The sequence below is a fragment of the Emydura macquarii genome, unplaced genomic scaffold, assembly GCF_026122565.2.
Source record: "Emydura macquarii macquarii isolate MOO-44397 ecotype Brisbane River unplaced genomic scaffold, CSIRO-AGI_Emac_v2 contig_1790, whole genome shotgun sequence".
Lineage (NCBI taxonomy): Eukaryota > Metazoa > Chordata > Testudines > Chelidae > Emydura > Emydura macquarii.
The window spans coordinates 4,643,160-4,655,323 of record NW_027131927.1 but is presented as its reverse complement, the minus strand read 5'-3'; the positions used below and the strand labels follow the sequence as shown (position 1 = coordinate 4,655,323).

The window sequence follows — 12,164 nt, the reverse complement described above, 5'->3', positions numbered from 1 at the left end:
TGTGGCGCTGGAGGTAAGAGCTCCACCTGGGGCTGGGGTACGTGCCATGCGTCGCGACCAAACTTCCGGTGTGAAATTGGGACTGTGGGGCAGGGGGATGCTGGGGGGCGGGGGTGAGAGGTGCTGGGGGGTTGGGGTCAGGGGGCGCCGGGGGGCTGTGGGTCGGGGTAGGTGTCCCCCCCCCATCCTCCCCTGATGACACCCCTGGCCAAGGTTCTCCACAGTTGCTTGTGTCAGCCCCACATTGACAGGGTGGGCACAGAGACAAGGGCAAGGGGCCACACTGGGGCTGCATAGAGGTGGGGGCTCAGCCCGCAGTCCCCTCCTCCCTCCATGGGACATGGACTCGGCAGAAAGGCTGCACCTGATCCTGGCACAGCCCAAGGGCTGGGCCTGCCCCAGACTATCCCAGAAACACCCCGGGGCCTTGCCCCTCCACGCCAGGAACACCACGCTAGTGAGTGAGGGACAGAGTCTCACACGCACACCCAGCCCCCTGCCTCCGGCGGTGGTTTATGTCTCTCCCGGCTGCTTCCGATGCAGCCGCTTGGGAGTGCTGCCGGGGAGGGGCACGACACCCATCTCGTGGCTTCCTTGTCAGAATCTACTATTCTTCAGGTAAACAACAAAATCTGCGGGGGACAGGAATTGTGCACGTGCGCTGTGGCACAGAATTCCCCCAGGAGCAAAATTCAGCTCCCTGGAGTAAGCAGTGGAGAGTGAGAGAGGAGGCGAAACCGACTAGAAATGGAAAGTGAGCTGACCAGGGTAGTTTCAGCCTGACAAATAGAGGGAAACAAACTGAACCAAAGTTGTTTTGCTTTTTAATTCTTTGTGCCTGATTATCCTTTGGTTTTTATGCCAGTTTCACAGAGATAATTCTGCCATATTCTTCTGCTATATGCTGGTGTGAATAGAATCACAGTCCCGCCCTCGGTTTTAAACGATTTAAATGATCACAGATGTTATCATTAATGAACTTCCGAGTCCCCTCTCACTTCATGCTGGTCAGGGGAGAAATATCTCAAAGGCCAGAAGGGTTACCATTGGGTAAAGTCAGGGTGATGGTGAGAGGAAACTAACACCTGGGGTTGTTTTAACTTGATGGCATTTCTCTGAAATGGTTACTGTTTAAGAAAAATAAATAATACACCCTCCAACCCGGAAAGCTACAACCCAGCCCATTCGCCTGGGGAGTTTTAATCTGATGGCAGAGAAAGATTCTGTCTGATTTGCCTCATCTTCATTAGCAGCACAATCTCAGGCCACCCTCGAACCTTCCTGAAGTCAAAGGGGAGTGGAGTGTGCTCAGGCCCCGGCATGGGAGACTGCAGGAAGTAGATCCTGTGGTGGGTGAGTCAGTTTCAGCAGGGCTGATGTGGTCTGATTGTACGTGAGCCAGGCCAAAGGGTGGCATAAGGCTAGCGTAACAAAGGTCTGACTGACGGCAGCTGAGGATCAGGACCTATGTAGGAGATGTGAGTAGGTGGGGGGAGGGGGCGGGGAAGAAGAGAGGGGGAGAGATGTGGGGAAAGGAGTAAGACCTGAGGAAGTGGGGAGTTAGATGAGACTGCAAATGGAGAAGAGGAGAAAGCAGACCAGGGACATTGGTTTCACGGTTGATATTATGAGATCATCTCCTCAGCATCCACCCATGCAGGGAATTCAGAGGACACGAGACAGGCCAAGGGTCAGGTGCAAGTTTGTAAACGTTTCGCCGGCTGCCACAGTGCCTGTCTGGAAAATATCCGAGTCTCGTTCAAACCACCCCCGCCACGGAGCAGGAACACCAACTCCGCCCGCGCCGCGGGCTACGGCCCCCCCTGGGCAGGGAGCTTGCCGGTGATCTTGTTGGAGCACTCCAGCAGAGCGTTGTGGATGTCCTTGGCGCAGGAGATCTGGGATTTGATCATGCTAAGGTACTGCGTGTAGGGCAGGCTCTCGGTCTGCACCGCGTCAGGTTTGGTGGCCGTCGGCACCAGGTTGGGGGAATGTTTGGTGCTGTCGAAGCTCTGGGACAGGCATTCGTAGGCAAGCCGCTGGAGGGGGAAGGGAAACAATTAACACACGGGGTTGGCTTTGGTCAGGGCAATCTTCCCTCTAGCCTCTCACCAGCACCCGGACAGACCATTGACCCTCCCCTGCATCGCATTTAGCTCTTGGCATTCACACTCTTGCCTGAACCCCCTGTGCATCTGTGCTCCTTTCTCCAAGTCCCACTGCTCCCACTCCCACCCTTCCCCTTGCTTTCCGCCCTCCCCATCACCCTACTCCCTATGCCTGGAACGTCCGACCAATCAGCTTCTGACAGACACTCCTTGTCCTTCAAAGACCACGCTCCCAGCCGTCCCCACAGCACTCCCCACTCCTGGGGTCCATTTTGACCCGCTGCCCCAGAAGAGGTCCCGTCAGTAGGGGGCAAAGTGGAGCTCAATCTCCATGGGCTTGTCAGTCCTCAGCCTCTCTGCTGAACTTGCCAGGGCAGGGCCCACATCTTTGGTTACGTCTGCAGAGCCTGTGTCAATGGCTGAGACCGATACACCCTAAAGGGATGTGTAGCAACGCCCATAGCGGGTCTCCTTTAGAGACCGAGCCTCTGATGCCTGGATCCAACAGTGAAAGACTCCACTGTCTGAGCTAATAGGCCACTTAGACTAGAAACAGTAGCTTGAATTTACAGACTTAGAGACTTTAAGGTCAGAAGGGACCATCACGCTCATCTAGTCTGACCCCCTGCACATGGTAGGTCACAGAACCTCACCCAGCCACCCTGTAACAGATCCCTCACCTCTGGCTCAGTTACTGAACTCCTCAAATCATGGTTTAAAGAATTCAAGTTACAGAGAATCCACCATTTTGAATATCTATGCCTGACCCAGCCACTGGAGGGAGACAGAGCCACATAGTTACAGCAGGGCATAGAACGGATATTTTGGATCTCTGGCAACTCCAAGAAGTCAAAAAAAATCATTTTAGATCAAACCAAAAACAAGTTTTTTTGAAAATGTTGGCAAATCCAGAACTAAAAAAAGTTAGTTTGGGGTCAAACAAAGCAGTTTTGAAATGTTTAACGTTTAATTGTTTTCAGTGAAATTAAAGGAAATTTTCAGATAGTCATTCTGACTAAAAAACATTTCAGACCAGGTGGGACTCCATCTCCCATGATGCACCAGCCAGCAACTGAAGTGATGGAACTGCTTCTCGGGTGCATCATGGGACACCAAGTCCAGCTGGGGATTCTGGCCTGTGGAGAAGGGGGACATGAAGCAACCAAACTACAACTCCCATGAAGGACTGTCGAGAAGGGGCTAACTCACCAGACACAGCTCCAGCTGGTCGCACAGAGCGTAGAACTCCTCCAGGCTCTTGTCAAAGCGCTGCACCACCCCGTCGTTGCTCTTCCTGAAATGACAGGTATCCTGACGGGGCAGCCATGGTACTGTGATAACGGCTGCACTCCAAAGCATCTGTACCAGGAAAGGCAGCCAGACCCAAACTCCAGCACCTCCTGGGTTAGGGATTAGGTCCCACAAGAGAGGGCAGACAGAGCTGGGCTGATCCTCTGCTGGGCAACAGTGAGGGAGTTCCCCAGGCTGGGAGTCCCCTCAAGCCATGAGGTCCCCCCATGACCCAAGAACCTCAGTGTTAACTGGCAAGGGGGTGCAGAAGGGTTACAGGGATTCTCACTCTGGTTCACCAAAGAGTGTCATGAGATCTCAAATGAAAGCTGGTGTCCCAGTTCTCATCAATATCATTGTGAAAATGCATGTGCAGATCCTATGTATCCATATTAGGAATATCTACTCCAAATATGTTCTTAAAGTCTGGATCGAGGTACTGGTCACCAGCAAAGATGAAAACCAGGCTTGCTCTCAGACAGGCGCTCTCTATCCATCTACCTGTTTACATGTAAATTGCGCACTGTCATAGTCCCAGTGGGTCTCCCATCACCAGCCTGAACTCAATGCAAACAAAGACTTGTGGGGATTTCAGAAAGAATCTAATGGGAAGAGAGACAGCAGAAGGACGACGCTTATCTGGAGGACGCACTTCAAAGGGTTGATTGACTATCTCTGGGGGCGCAGAGAAAACAGCCAGGCACCCTTCACCAAGCGAGGAAAAGGATGGTGGTTTTGTTCCATGAAAAGGGATCATTTCTGGCAGTTCAACTGAAAACACTGCAGAGAACTTTGGGGGAGATAAAACTTCTGCATAAGGAGGTTTAACCGGTTGGGTTCAGACTCTGTAAAGCGTGTGAAGATTTCGTTTCCAACACTCGTACTTGCCCTCACCAGAGCCTCTGATCTTCGATAATAAACTTCTTCTTGTTTTCCCTATAACTAAATCTGAGTGAAGCGCCGCTGAGTAAAGCGCTGGCCCTGAGTTTAATCTTTCAAACTGCTGTGCCCTGTTCCTGTGGGAAGAGCAGGCCTGGGAATTCTGCGAGCGTCCAGGGGACATGACAAGGACTTGGGGATTGGTGTGTGCCCCGTTGCTACAGAGAGCGCGAGGCCCGCAGAGGCCTGGCAGGAGGGCTTGTGCTGTCAGAGGCTGGGGGATTCAGGGAGCTGATCCACAGCAGGGCCAGATAAGGCTGCTTCACGCTAAGGGCAGGTGGTGTTGAGGCGCCTCACAGCCCTGGGGAGCATCACCCCTCCCAACAGGGGATCACCTCAAGCACAACAAGAGGCCGGGGGCACCCAACTGAGAGGGGGCAACGCCTCAGAATTGCAGAGTATTTGCGGTAAAGGGGGTGGGGCAAGCGGACACAGAAGGGGCAGAGTCTCCAGCGGAGCGGGCAGGGAGAGAAAGAGAGAGGATGGTAAAACAGGCCAGCCAGCCAGCAGGCTGGGAAAGGTGCATGTAGCCCCACTCACCTTTAAAGGGGACACGCTAATGAGTCTTGGGGTGACCCCTACAAAAGGGACAGCAGCAGGGCAAACTCACCCCCTTCCCCATCAATATGCCTCCCCCACCCCAGAGGATCACCCCTTTAGCAGGGGTCGGGGGAGCTCAGTCGCGTCTCCCATTCAGTCCTTGGCCCCCCTGTGGAAGCTGCCCGCAATGAGGCTGGAGTACCAGCGTGGAGAGTGGTTCTGTTCATGCAGCTGCCCACTCCAAATAGATCCAGCCAGCTCCTGTCACATGCCCCCCTCCCAGCAGCTGTCAGGCAGGGGTGGTGTTTAGCTGTTACCGAGCTGCGCTGGGATCGAATCAGCACTGATTTGGGGCGCCCTGTTCAAGTCACTCGGGTTTTGTTCTCCCAGACCAGGGGTTCTCAAACTTATTTTGCTGGGACCCCCTTTGAAAATATTTCAGGCTGTGACAACCCCCCCATGCCATGCCACCATCCTTACTTCTGTGCTCCTCTGCTGGCGTCGGCACGGCCTTCAGAGCTGGGGTCCCAGCCCACAGCCGTTGCTCTCCGGCCACCCCAAATTGAAGGGTTCAGGCTGTCAGCTGCGTGCATGGCTGATAGCCAGAGCTCTGGCATACGTGGAGGCTGACAGCTTGTGACATTCCCCCCCATAATAACCTCGCAATCCCCAGCTTGAGTACCCCTATTCCAGCTGGTGCTGATGGGAGCCATTAGGTCCCCACAGTGGGTACCCAGAACCAGGGGTGCCTGCCATTCACAGCCACTTCAGGAAGTTTGGCTGCTAAATAACAGAACAACGTGGGCTCCAGAAATGCATCAAATGCAGGCCTGGCTCTGATTTCACTGACACAACAGAACTAGTCACTCACCCCAGTGTATCTTGAGAGAAAGCCATACGGACTCTACTGGCATGACTCCTGCTTTACACCAGGGGAAGTGAAAGGTGAATGAGCCGCAGTGTCCTCTGAAGTTGAGAAGTTTAAAGGTGAAAGCCTTCTGGTCCCCGGGTTAAAAAATAGCCCTGCCCGGGGGAGGAGAGGAAAGAATACTCACTGCCCGTTATCGATGTTCGTGTTCTGGATGAGATTCTGAGCCGCGATTTTCATCAGGTTCTGCAGTGCGAGAGAAAGCAAGGGTCAGACTGTGCAAGGTAAGCAACAGGTGCTGGCACCTCCTCCTTTGCTTGCTGGCTAGCTTTGGGAATGGATACTGTCTCTGCTGTGCCTGAGAGGTCGTGTTTGGGACCATCACAGCCGTCACAAGAATCCTGGCTTTGGCAGGAAACAGCCTGTGACGCTGTCTGGAATATGGGAGACCATTTATAATGTTATTGATACCACTGTTACCAAATTGCAATGAATCTTACAAGATATGCCATGTAAGGTATCAGTTGAAAAGTTATGGTAAGCTGGTTTATATGTACGTATCCTGAGTTATAAATGCGTGTGGTATATTATATTGATATCTCAAACTTGTGCTGTGCATCTGGGTGACACCTCCAGGCAGATTAGCATCAGCACTAGCCAGCCCGTTTCAGCCTATCAAGGGCAATCAGCTGTACAATGGACCCATTGAGAGAAGTCTAGGAGCCAACAGGACATGTAGGGAGGGACATGCTGGTGGACAGGGGACTCCAAGTGCTTTTCCATGCCCATGTGCTGTGAGCTTGTGTTTGGGACAAAGGATGTACAAGCCACATGGCAAAGGATAGAAAAGGCAGCTGCATCGTCTCCATCTTGTCTTCAAGTTCTCACCTCGGGAGTAACTTCGCTACAAACTGAAGTTTTGAGTTTGAACAAAGGATAGACAGACCCATCCAGGTATTGTAAAGTTTCTCTGGAGCACATCCAAGACAGCAAACTCACCAATGCTGTTAAGAAACTGATATATGGACTATGAAGTCATATGTATATATCAGATTGCTTTGACCATTGAACATCTCTCTTCTCGTTTGTTTCTTTTCTTTTATAATAAACCTTTGGTTTTAGATACTAAAGGACAGGCTGGCAGCATGGTATTTTGGGTAAGATCCAAACCAATATTGATCTGGTAATGTGGCTGGTCCTTAGGGATCAGAAAAACATTTTGTAAAGTGAAGAGTTTTAAATAACTTCTCACTTTACTGGACCTAGTTGCTGAATGGGAGCCGGAGACTGAAATGCAATGAAGGTGGTTGTGAGATTTCTTTTTTGGGCTTCTTGATAACCAGGGTGAGGGATCAGGAGTACAGTTTGTGACTGGTTGGTGAATCTAACTACAATGGGAGTGAGCCACTGGTTTTGGGGGAAATCTGCTTTCGTTTTGCAGCCTGCCCTGACCTTGGCACTTTCAATGTGGGGTACCCTAGGCATCCCGGGTCACAGCCATTAATATTAAAAACCACACTGCACTGCAGTTCTCTAGGATCTCAAAGCAGCTCACAACTGTGGGTTGGAGTTAAATTCCCTGTCTTACAGATGGGGAAACTGAGGCACAGAGCCATGAAGCAATTCACATTAGGTCACCCATTCCAGAGTTAGTGGCAGAGCTGTGAAAAGGACTGAAGTGCAAAAGTCTAAGACCTCTGCTTTAACCACTAGGCACCACTCCCCATCTAAACCCAGAAACAAAGGAGTCCTGACCCCCAGCTACCTGCTCTAACCACCAGACCCCCATCAAAGCATTTTACAAATAATTAAACCTAACCCCCCATCCAAGTGGACAGTGTCAGTTTCCTCATTTGAAAAAGCAAGAAACAAGAGGCCAGACAGCCAAGAAGGCCGCACTTGTGATTTGTTAAAGCAATTTAAACCTAGAGACCCTTTAAGTCAGGAAAGGCTTATGGGAACTGGACCCAAACTTAATTCAAGAATTTGAGTCAGATCAGGTCAGATGGGATATTGACAACAAGAATCTGGGCCAAGGGTTTGTTCCATTTTATTTGAACGTTGCAATTTCTGAGATGTTGATATTTTTATCTAACCCAGTGCTGGCTGAGTCATTTACCAGAATCTCAGTCACGAGCTTCTTATGACATGACACACAGATTCTGGACTGGTTTCATTCTCCTGAGTTTCTATTTTTGGAGAATGATGACTCACTTGTTTTAGAAGTCAATATTTTGTTTAAAAAAATGCTTTTTAAAAAAATTGAAACTTTTAAAAAAAGCCCCATGCTTCTGGGCAAAGAACTCCCTTACTCAGACGGCAGGCTGAGAAACGGAAGTGAAATCTTGAGGTGTGTTTTATTTAAAAACTCTCTAAATGTTGATTGTTCGAATTTAAGCCTGGAAACTGAAACCTGACATGCAGCGTTTTCCCATGCAGAGGTCAGGCAAACAAAATCTACCTCAACCCTTCCCTTCCCATCACGTAGCTCAATGCCAACACATAGTTTAGAGCTTCAAAAAACGAGCTTCCTTTTCCTCACTCAAAGCATGAGAAGGGAAATAGTTGCTGATGGGCAGTTTTAAAGGAAATTCATTAACACCAGAGACAGCAGCCACTGATATTAACAGGGCAGGTCACCCACATAAGAACAGCTATACTGAGCCAGAGCAATGATCCATCTAGCCCAGTATCCTGTCTGCTAATAGCAGCCAATGCCAGGTGTTTCAGAGGGAACTGAACAGAACAGGGCAATTTTGAGTGATCCACCCCCCGCCATCCAATCCCAACTTCTGGCAGTTTAGGGACACCTGGAGCATGCGGTTGTGTCCCAGACCATCTTAGCTAATAGCCATCGATGGATGGATCTATCCTCCATTGACCTGTCTAATTCTTTTTTGAACCCAATTATTCTTTTGGCCTTCACAACATCCATGGCAACAAGTTCCACAGCTTGACTCTGCATTGGGTGAAGAAGTATTTCCTGTTGTTTGTTTTAAACCTGCTGCCTATTAAGTTCTTTGCGTGACTCCTGGTTCTGGTGTTATGTGAAGGGATAAACAACACTGCCTTAGTCACTTTCTCCACACCATTCGTTCGCTTACCCCCACCATCCCGCAGTAATTGGCTCAGGCTTTTTGCAGACTCAGGTGGATTTTACTGACTTGGTTGCACTTGCTTCCTGTTCTGACAGTTTTCTCAGCAACTGTTACAGCTAGAGACTTTGTTCAATGAAATTGAGGAGCCGGAGAAAAACTGGGAGGGATCTCTAGGTCCCACTCCCAGCTAGTCCTTCATACCCCTCCAGGGGGCACACCCAACTCCTTGGGAAAGAATGTAACAAGGAACAGGCTGTTCTGACTCCTTTTCCACTTAATTATTGCAACACAGAACACTCCATTGTGCAACCAGTTATGGCACAACTGCCTCCAACGTCAATATTGAGGAAAGGCAGACTGGCTTCTGGCCATCTTTCGCCTGGTATGGAGAACTAGAACTTTGCCAACCGCCTGGAAGGAGGGTATTGTGATCTCATTTTATTAGGGAAAGGGATTACGCAGGAAATGTAAGAGCTTCAGGCCTATCACCTCATTGTCCTGGTCAGGGAAGGTATTTGCGTATATTCTGCTGGCGCATTTGGAGCCCCTGCTACATCGGAAGCATCGCACCCAACTATCAGGCTTTACGAGGATTAGATGCCATTTTGGCCCTCCGCTTGTTATCAAAGATACACCACGAGTTCAGGAAGCCCCTGCACGTAGCACATGTTGATCTTGAGGCCGCATTTGAGTCATGTGATAGAGTCGTGCTATGGAAGGCCTTAAAGGGTGGAGCTGTCCCAACCACTCTGCTGGACTTGATTAGCGAGCTGCATAACGGAACTGCCCGTGTACATCCAGGGAACTGGATGTCGGCACCTTTTAGATCCGTATTTAGTATGAGGCAGGGCTGTATCTTGGCCCCTGCACTCTGTTGCAGGGCAATAGATTTCAAAAGCAGCATTCCGGCAGGTCCATAGGCATTAAGACCATTGATCTCTCAGTCTCTGACCCTGACTATGCTGATGCCGATGTTCTTCTAGTCCAGAGCCCCCACAGGTTTCATGGGGCAAATGGAGGAAGAGCCAGCCAAAGTTGGCCTCCATGTTTCGTGGTCAAAGACAAAGTTGTAAAACCTAGGATCAGGTCCACCCTCGATGCCAATCTCTTTGAATAATGAAACTGTTAAAGCAGTCTCCAACTTTGCTATCTGGTTCTATACTCACTGATTCCGCCAGATCTCACATGGAGATTCTCCACTAGATTGGCATCACAGCGCCTGCCATGGGTCATTTACAACGAACATGGAATCAACATCATCTCGGCATGACAACCAAGTTCAAGATCTATTTGAGCTGCATCCTCTCCGTACTGCTGTACGGTTGCGAAACACGGACACTGGGCCGCTCAGACTTGGAAAAGCCAGAGGCTTCCACACAAAATGCCAACATCGTACATTGGGCACAAAGTGGAATGACTTCATTCGCAATGCAAACGTTTATGGTCACTCTGGTCTACAGACTATTGGTGCCATTGTCCGTAGTCGGCATCTTACGCTTTTCAGACGTCTCCAGAATGTCGCAAGATGGTCTTGTGAACACAGTTCTCCAGGTGGCTCGTAATATCCCAGATAAAATCTCACCAACCAAGGAGTGCAGGCAACTCACTGGCAGACCCCGTATTATGTGGGTGCATCAAGTCTGTTCTGATGTTAGACTTTCAGCCTGTCAGGCCCTTGCGGCCACACAGGAATGGACCAAATGGACCAAACAGCTGACTGTTTGGCTAAGCGTTGAAGAAGAAGGCTGGCTTTCTGGTTAAGGCTCTGGAATGGATCTGGATTCTCTTCCTGCCTCTGCCACAGAAGTCCTGTGTGCCCATGGACAAGTCACTTACCGTCTGACCGGGCAAACATGCACCCATGTATTTTAGGCACTCAGGCAATGCCTTGCCATTGGAATCAAGGGGGTTATTCTCGTGCTTATGGTGAAACGTGTCAGCAGCGTCAGGGCGTTAGCCTCGCTGGGCTTCACTTCCCCACCTGCTAGATGGAGCTGATGATGTTTCTCTCCTCCTACCTGTTGTCTCTCTAGTTGGACTGGGAGCCTTTGGTCAGCGGCTGTCTCTCACCGGGCCTGCCTGGCACAATGGAAGCCCGGAACTTGGCAGGGATGGCTCTGGATCAGTCATTCCCAAACTGTGGGGCGTGCCCCACAGGAGGTATGCAAGAACGTTTGGGGGGGAGGGTGGGGAAGGCATGGTAGAGCCCGGGCCAGCCCCCACGGGGGCAGGGAGGAAGCACCACCCAGACCTGCTCTGCCTTCAGCTCCACTCCAGACACGTCCCCAGCCGCAGCTCTGGTCCCGTTCCTGGCCCCCGACTGCAGCTCTTGGGAGGGTGTGGACCGGGTAAGGGAGGCACAACCAAAAAAAGTTTGGGGACCACTGCTCTAGGCACTACAGTAATACACCTAGCAAATAGTGGGTCATGGTTTTGTCAAACACACAACACAGCATGTTAAAGGGCACCCCAGCCATGCTTCCGCCCCATGCACTGCAGAGCTGGCCCCCACCGGGCCTGTCAGCAAACGGCCTTAACTCTGCCCACCCCAGCAACTGGCCCCACCCCACCCCCTCCAACCCTAGCCACACTCCCCCAACTCTGAGGGCCCTGGCAGGAAAGCCCCACCCCACCCCATATATCTCAACACCCGGCCCTAGAGGCCTCCAGCCCACTCCCCTCAGTTTAGACCTCACCCCGCAACTCCAGCTGTAGGCCCCGCCCCTCCCCCGAGACTCCACCCTCCATGCCCCACCCCCTTCTTTCCAGGCCCCGCCCCCACCTGCAGACTCTCCTTCAGCTGCGGGATCAGCATCTTGTAGCGCTGCACGGGGTCGAAATCCTGCGCCTGCGCGGCCGCCTGAGCCTGCGCCTGAGCCTGCGCGGCCGCCTGGGCCTGCGCCTGCAGCTGGAGCTGGGGCCCCGAGGCCGCCTGGAGCGGGGCCTGCGGGCCAGGGGCCGCGGCCTGAGGCGGGGCCGGCGGCTGCTGTTGAGGGGCCGCCATCTTCCCTAGCAACTACAGCTTCCTCCCGGCATACACCGCGCCCTGGCTATAGGGACGGCGGCTCCCGGCGTGCATCGCGCGACGCTCCCCCATAATGAACTACGCTTCCCAGCATGCATTGCGCGCTCCCCGCCGCCCCTCCTCACTGCTAGAACTACGGATCCCGGCATGCATCGCTCCCACGGACTGAGGCTCTCGTTTCCCGTCATGCACCGCTTCCCCACACAGGGCCTACTCTTCCCATCATGCATCGCGCATCTAGCGGGCGTCTGCGTGCGAGCATGCGCAGCACGTTGCCGGAGCATCTTTCCCGGAAC

General features: G+C 51.9%; 1 protein-coding gene across 1 annotated transcript; it reads right to left on the bottom strand.

Annotated features, from left to right (window-relative positions):
- Positions 1–228: 228 nt before the first annotated feature.
- Positions 229–12,034, bottom strand: MED29 (mediator complex subunit 29). The gene is made up of 4 exons (XM_067556758.1): positions 11,626–12,034; positions 5,933–5,991; positions 3,318–3,402; positions 229–2,039 (listed from the first exon to the last, which is right to left on the bottom strand). The coding sequence occupies exons 1-4, from the start codon at positions 11,845–11,847 to the stop codon at positions 1,812–1,814; spliced, it is 594 nt and encodes a 197-aa protein (XP_067412859.1). The 5' UTR covers positions 11,848–12,034; the 3' UTR covers positions 229–1,811.
- Positions 12,035–12,164: the final 130 nt, after the last annotated feature.

What these genes read in the sequence shown, in the direction of transcription:
- MED29 (XM_067556758.1), bottom strand. Translation starts at nt 11,847, where the DNA reads ATGGCGGCCCCTCAACAGCAGCCGCCGGCCCCGCCTCAGGCCGCGGCC. An exon ending in ACGAACATCGATAACGGGCA is followed by an intron (nt 3,403 to 5,932) that starts GTGAGTATTCTT and finishes CTGTCATTTCAG; the next exon opens with GAAGAGCAACGACGGGGTGG. An exon ending in ACCAGCTGGAGCTGTGTCTG is followed by an intron (nt 2,040 to 3,317) that starts GTGAGTTAGCCC and finishes TTCCCCCTCCAG; the next exon opens with CGGCTTGCCTACGAATGCCT.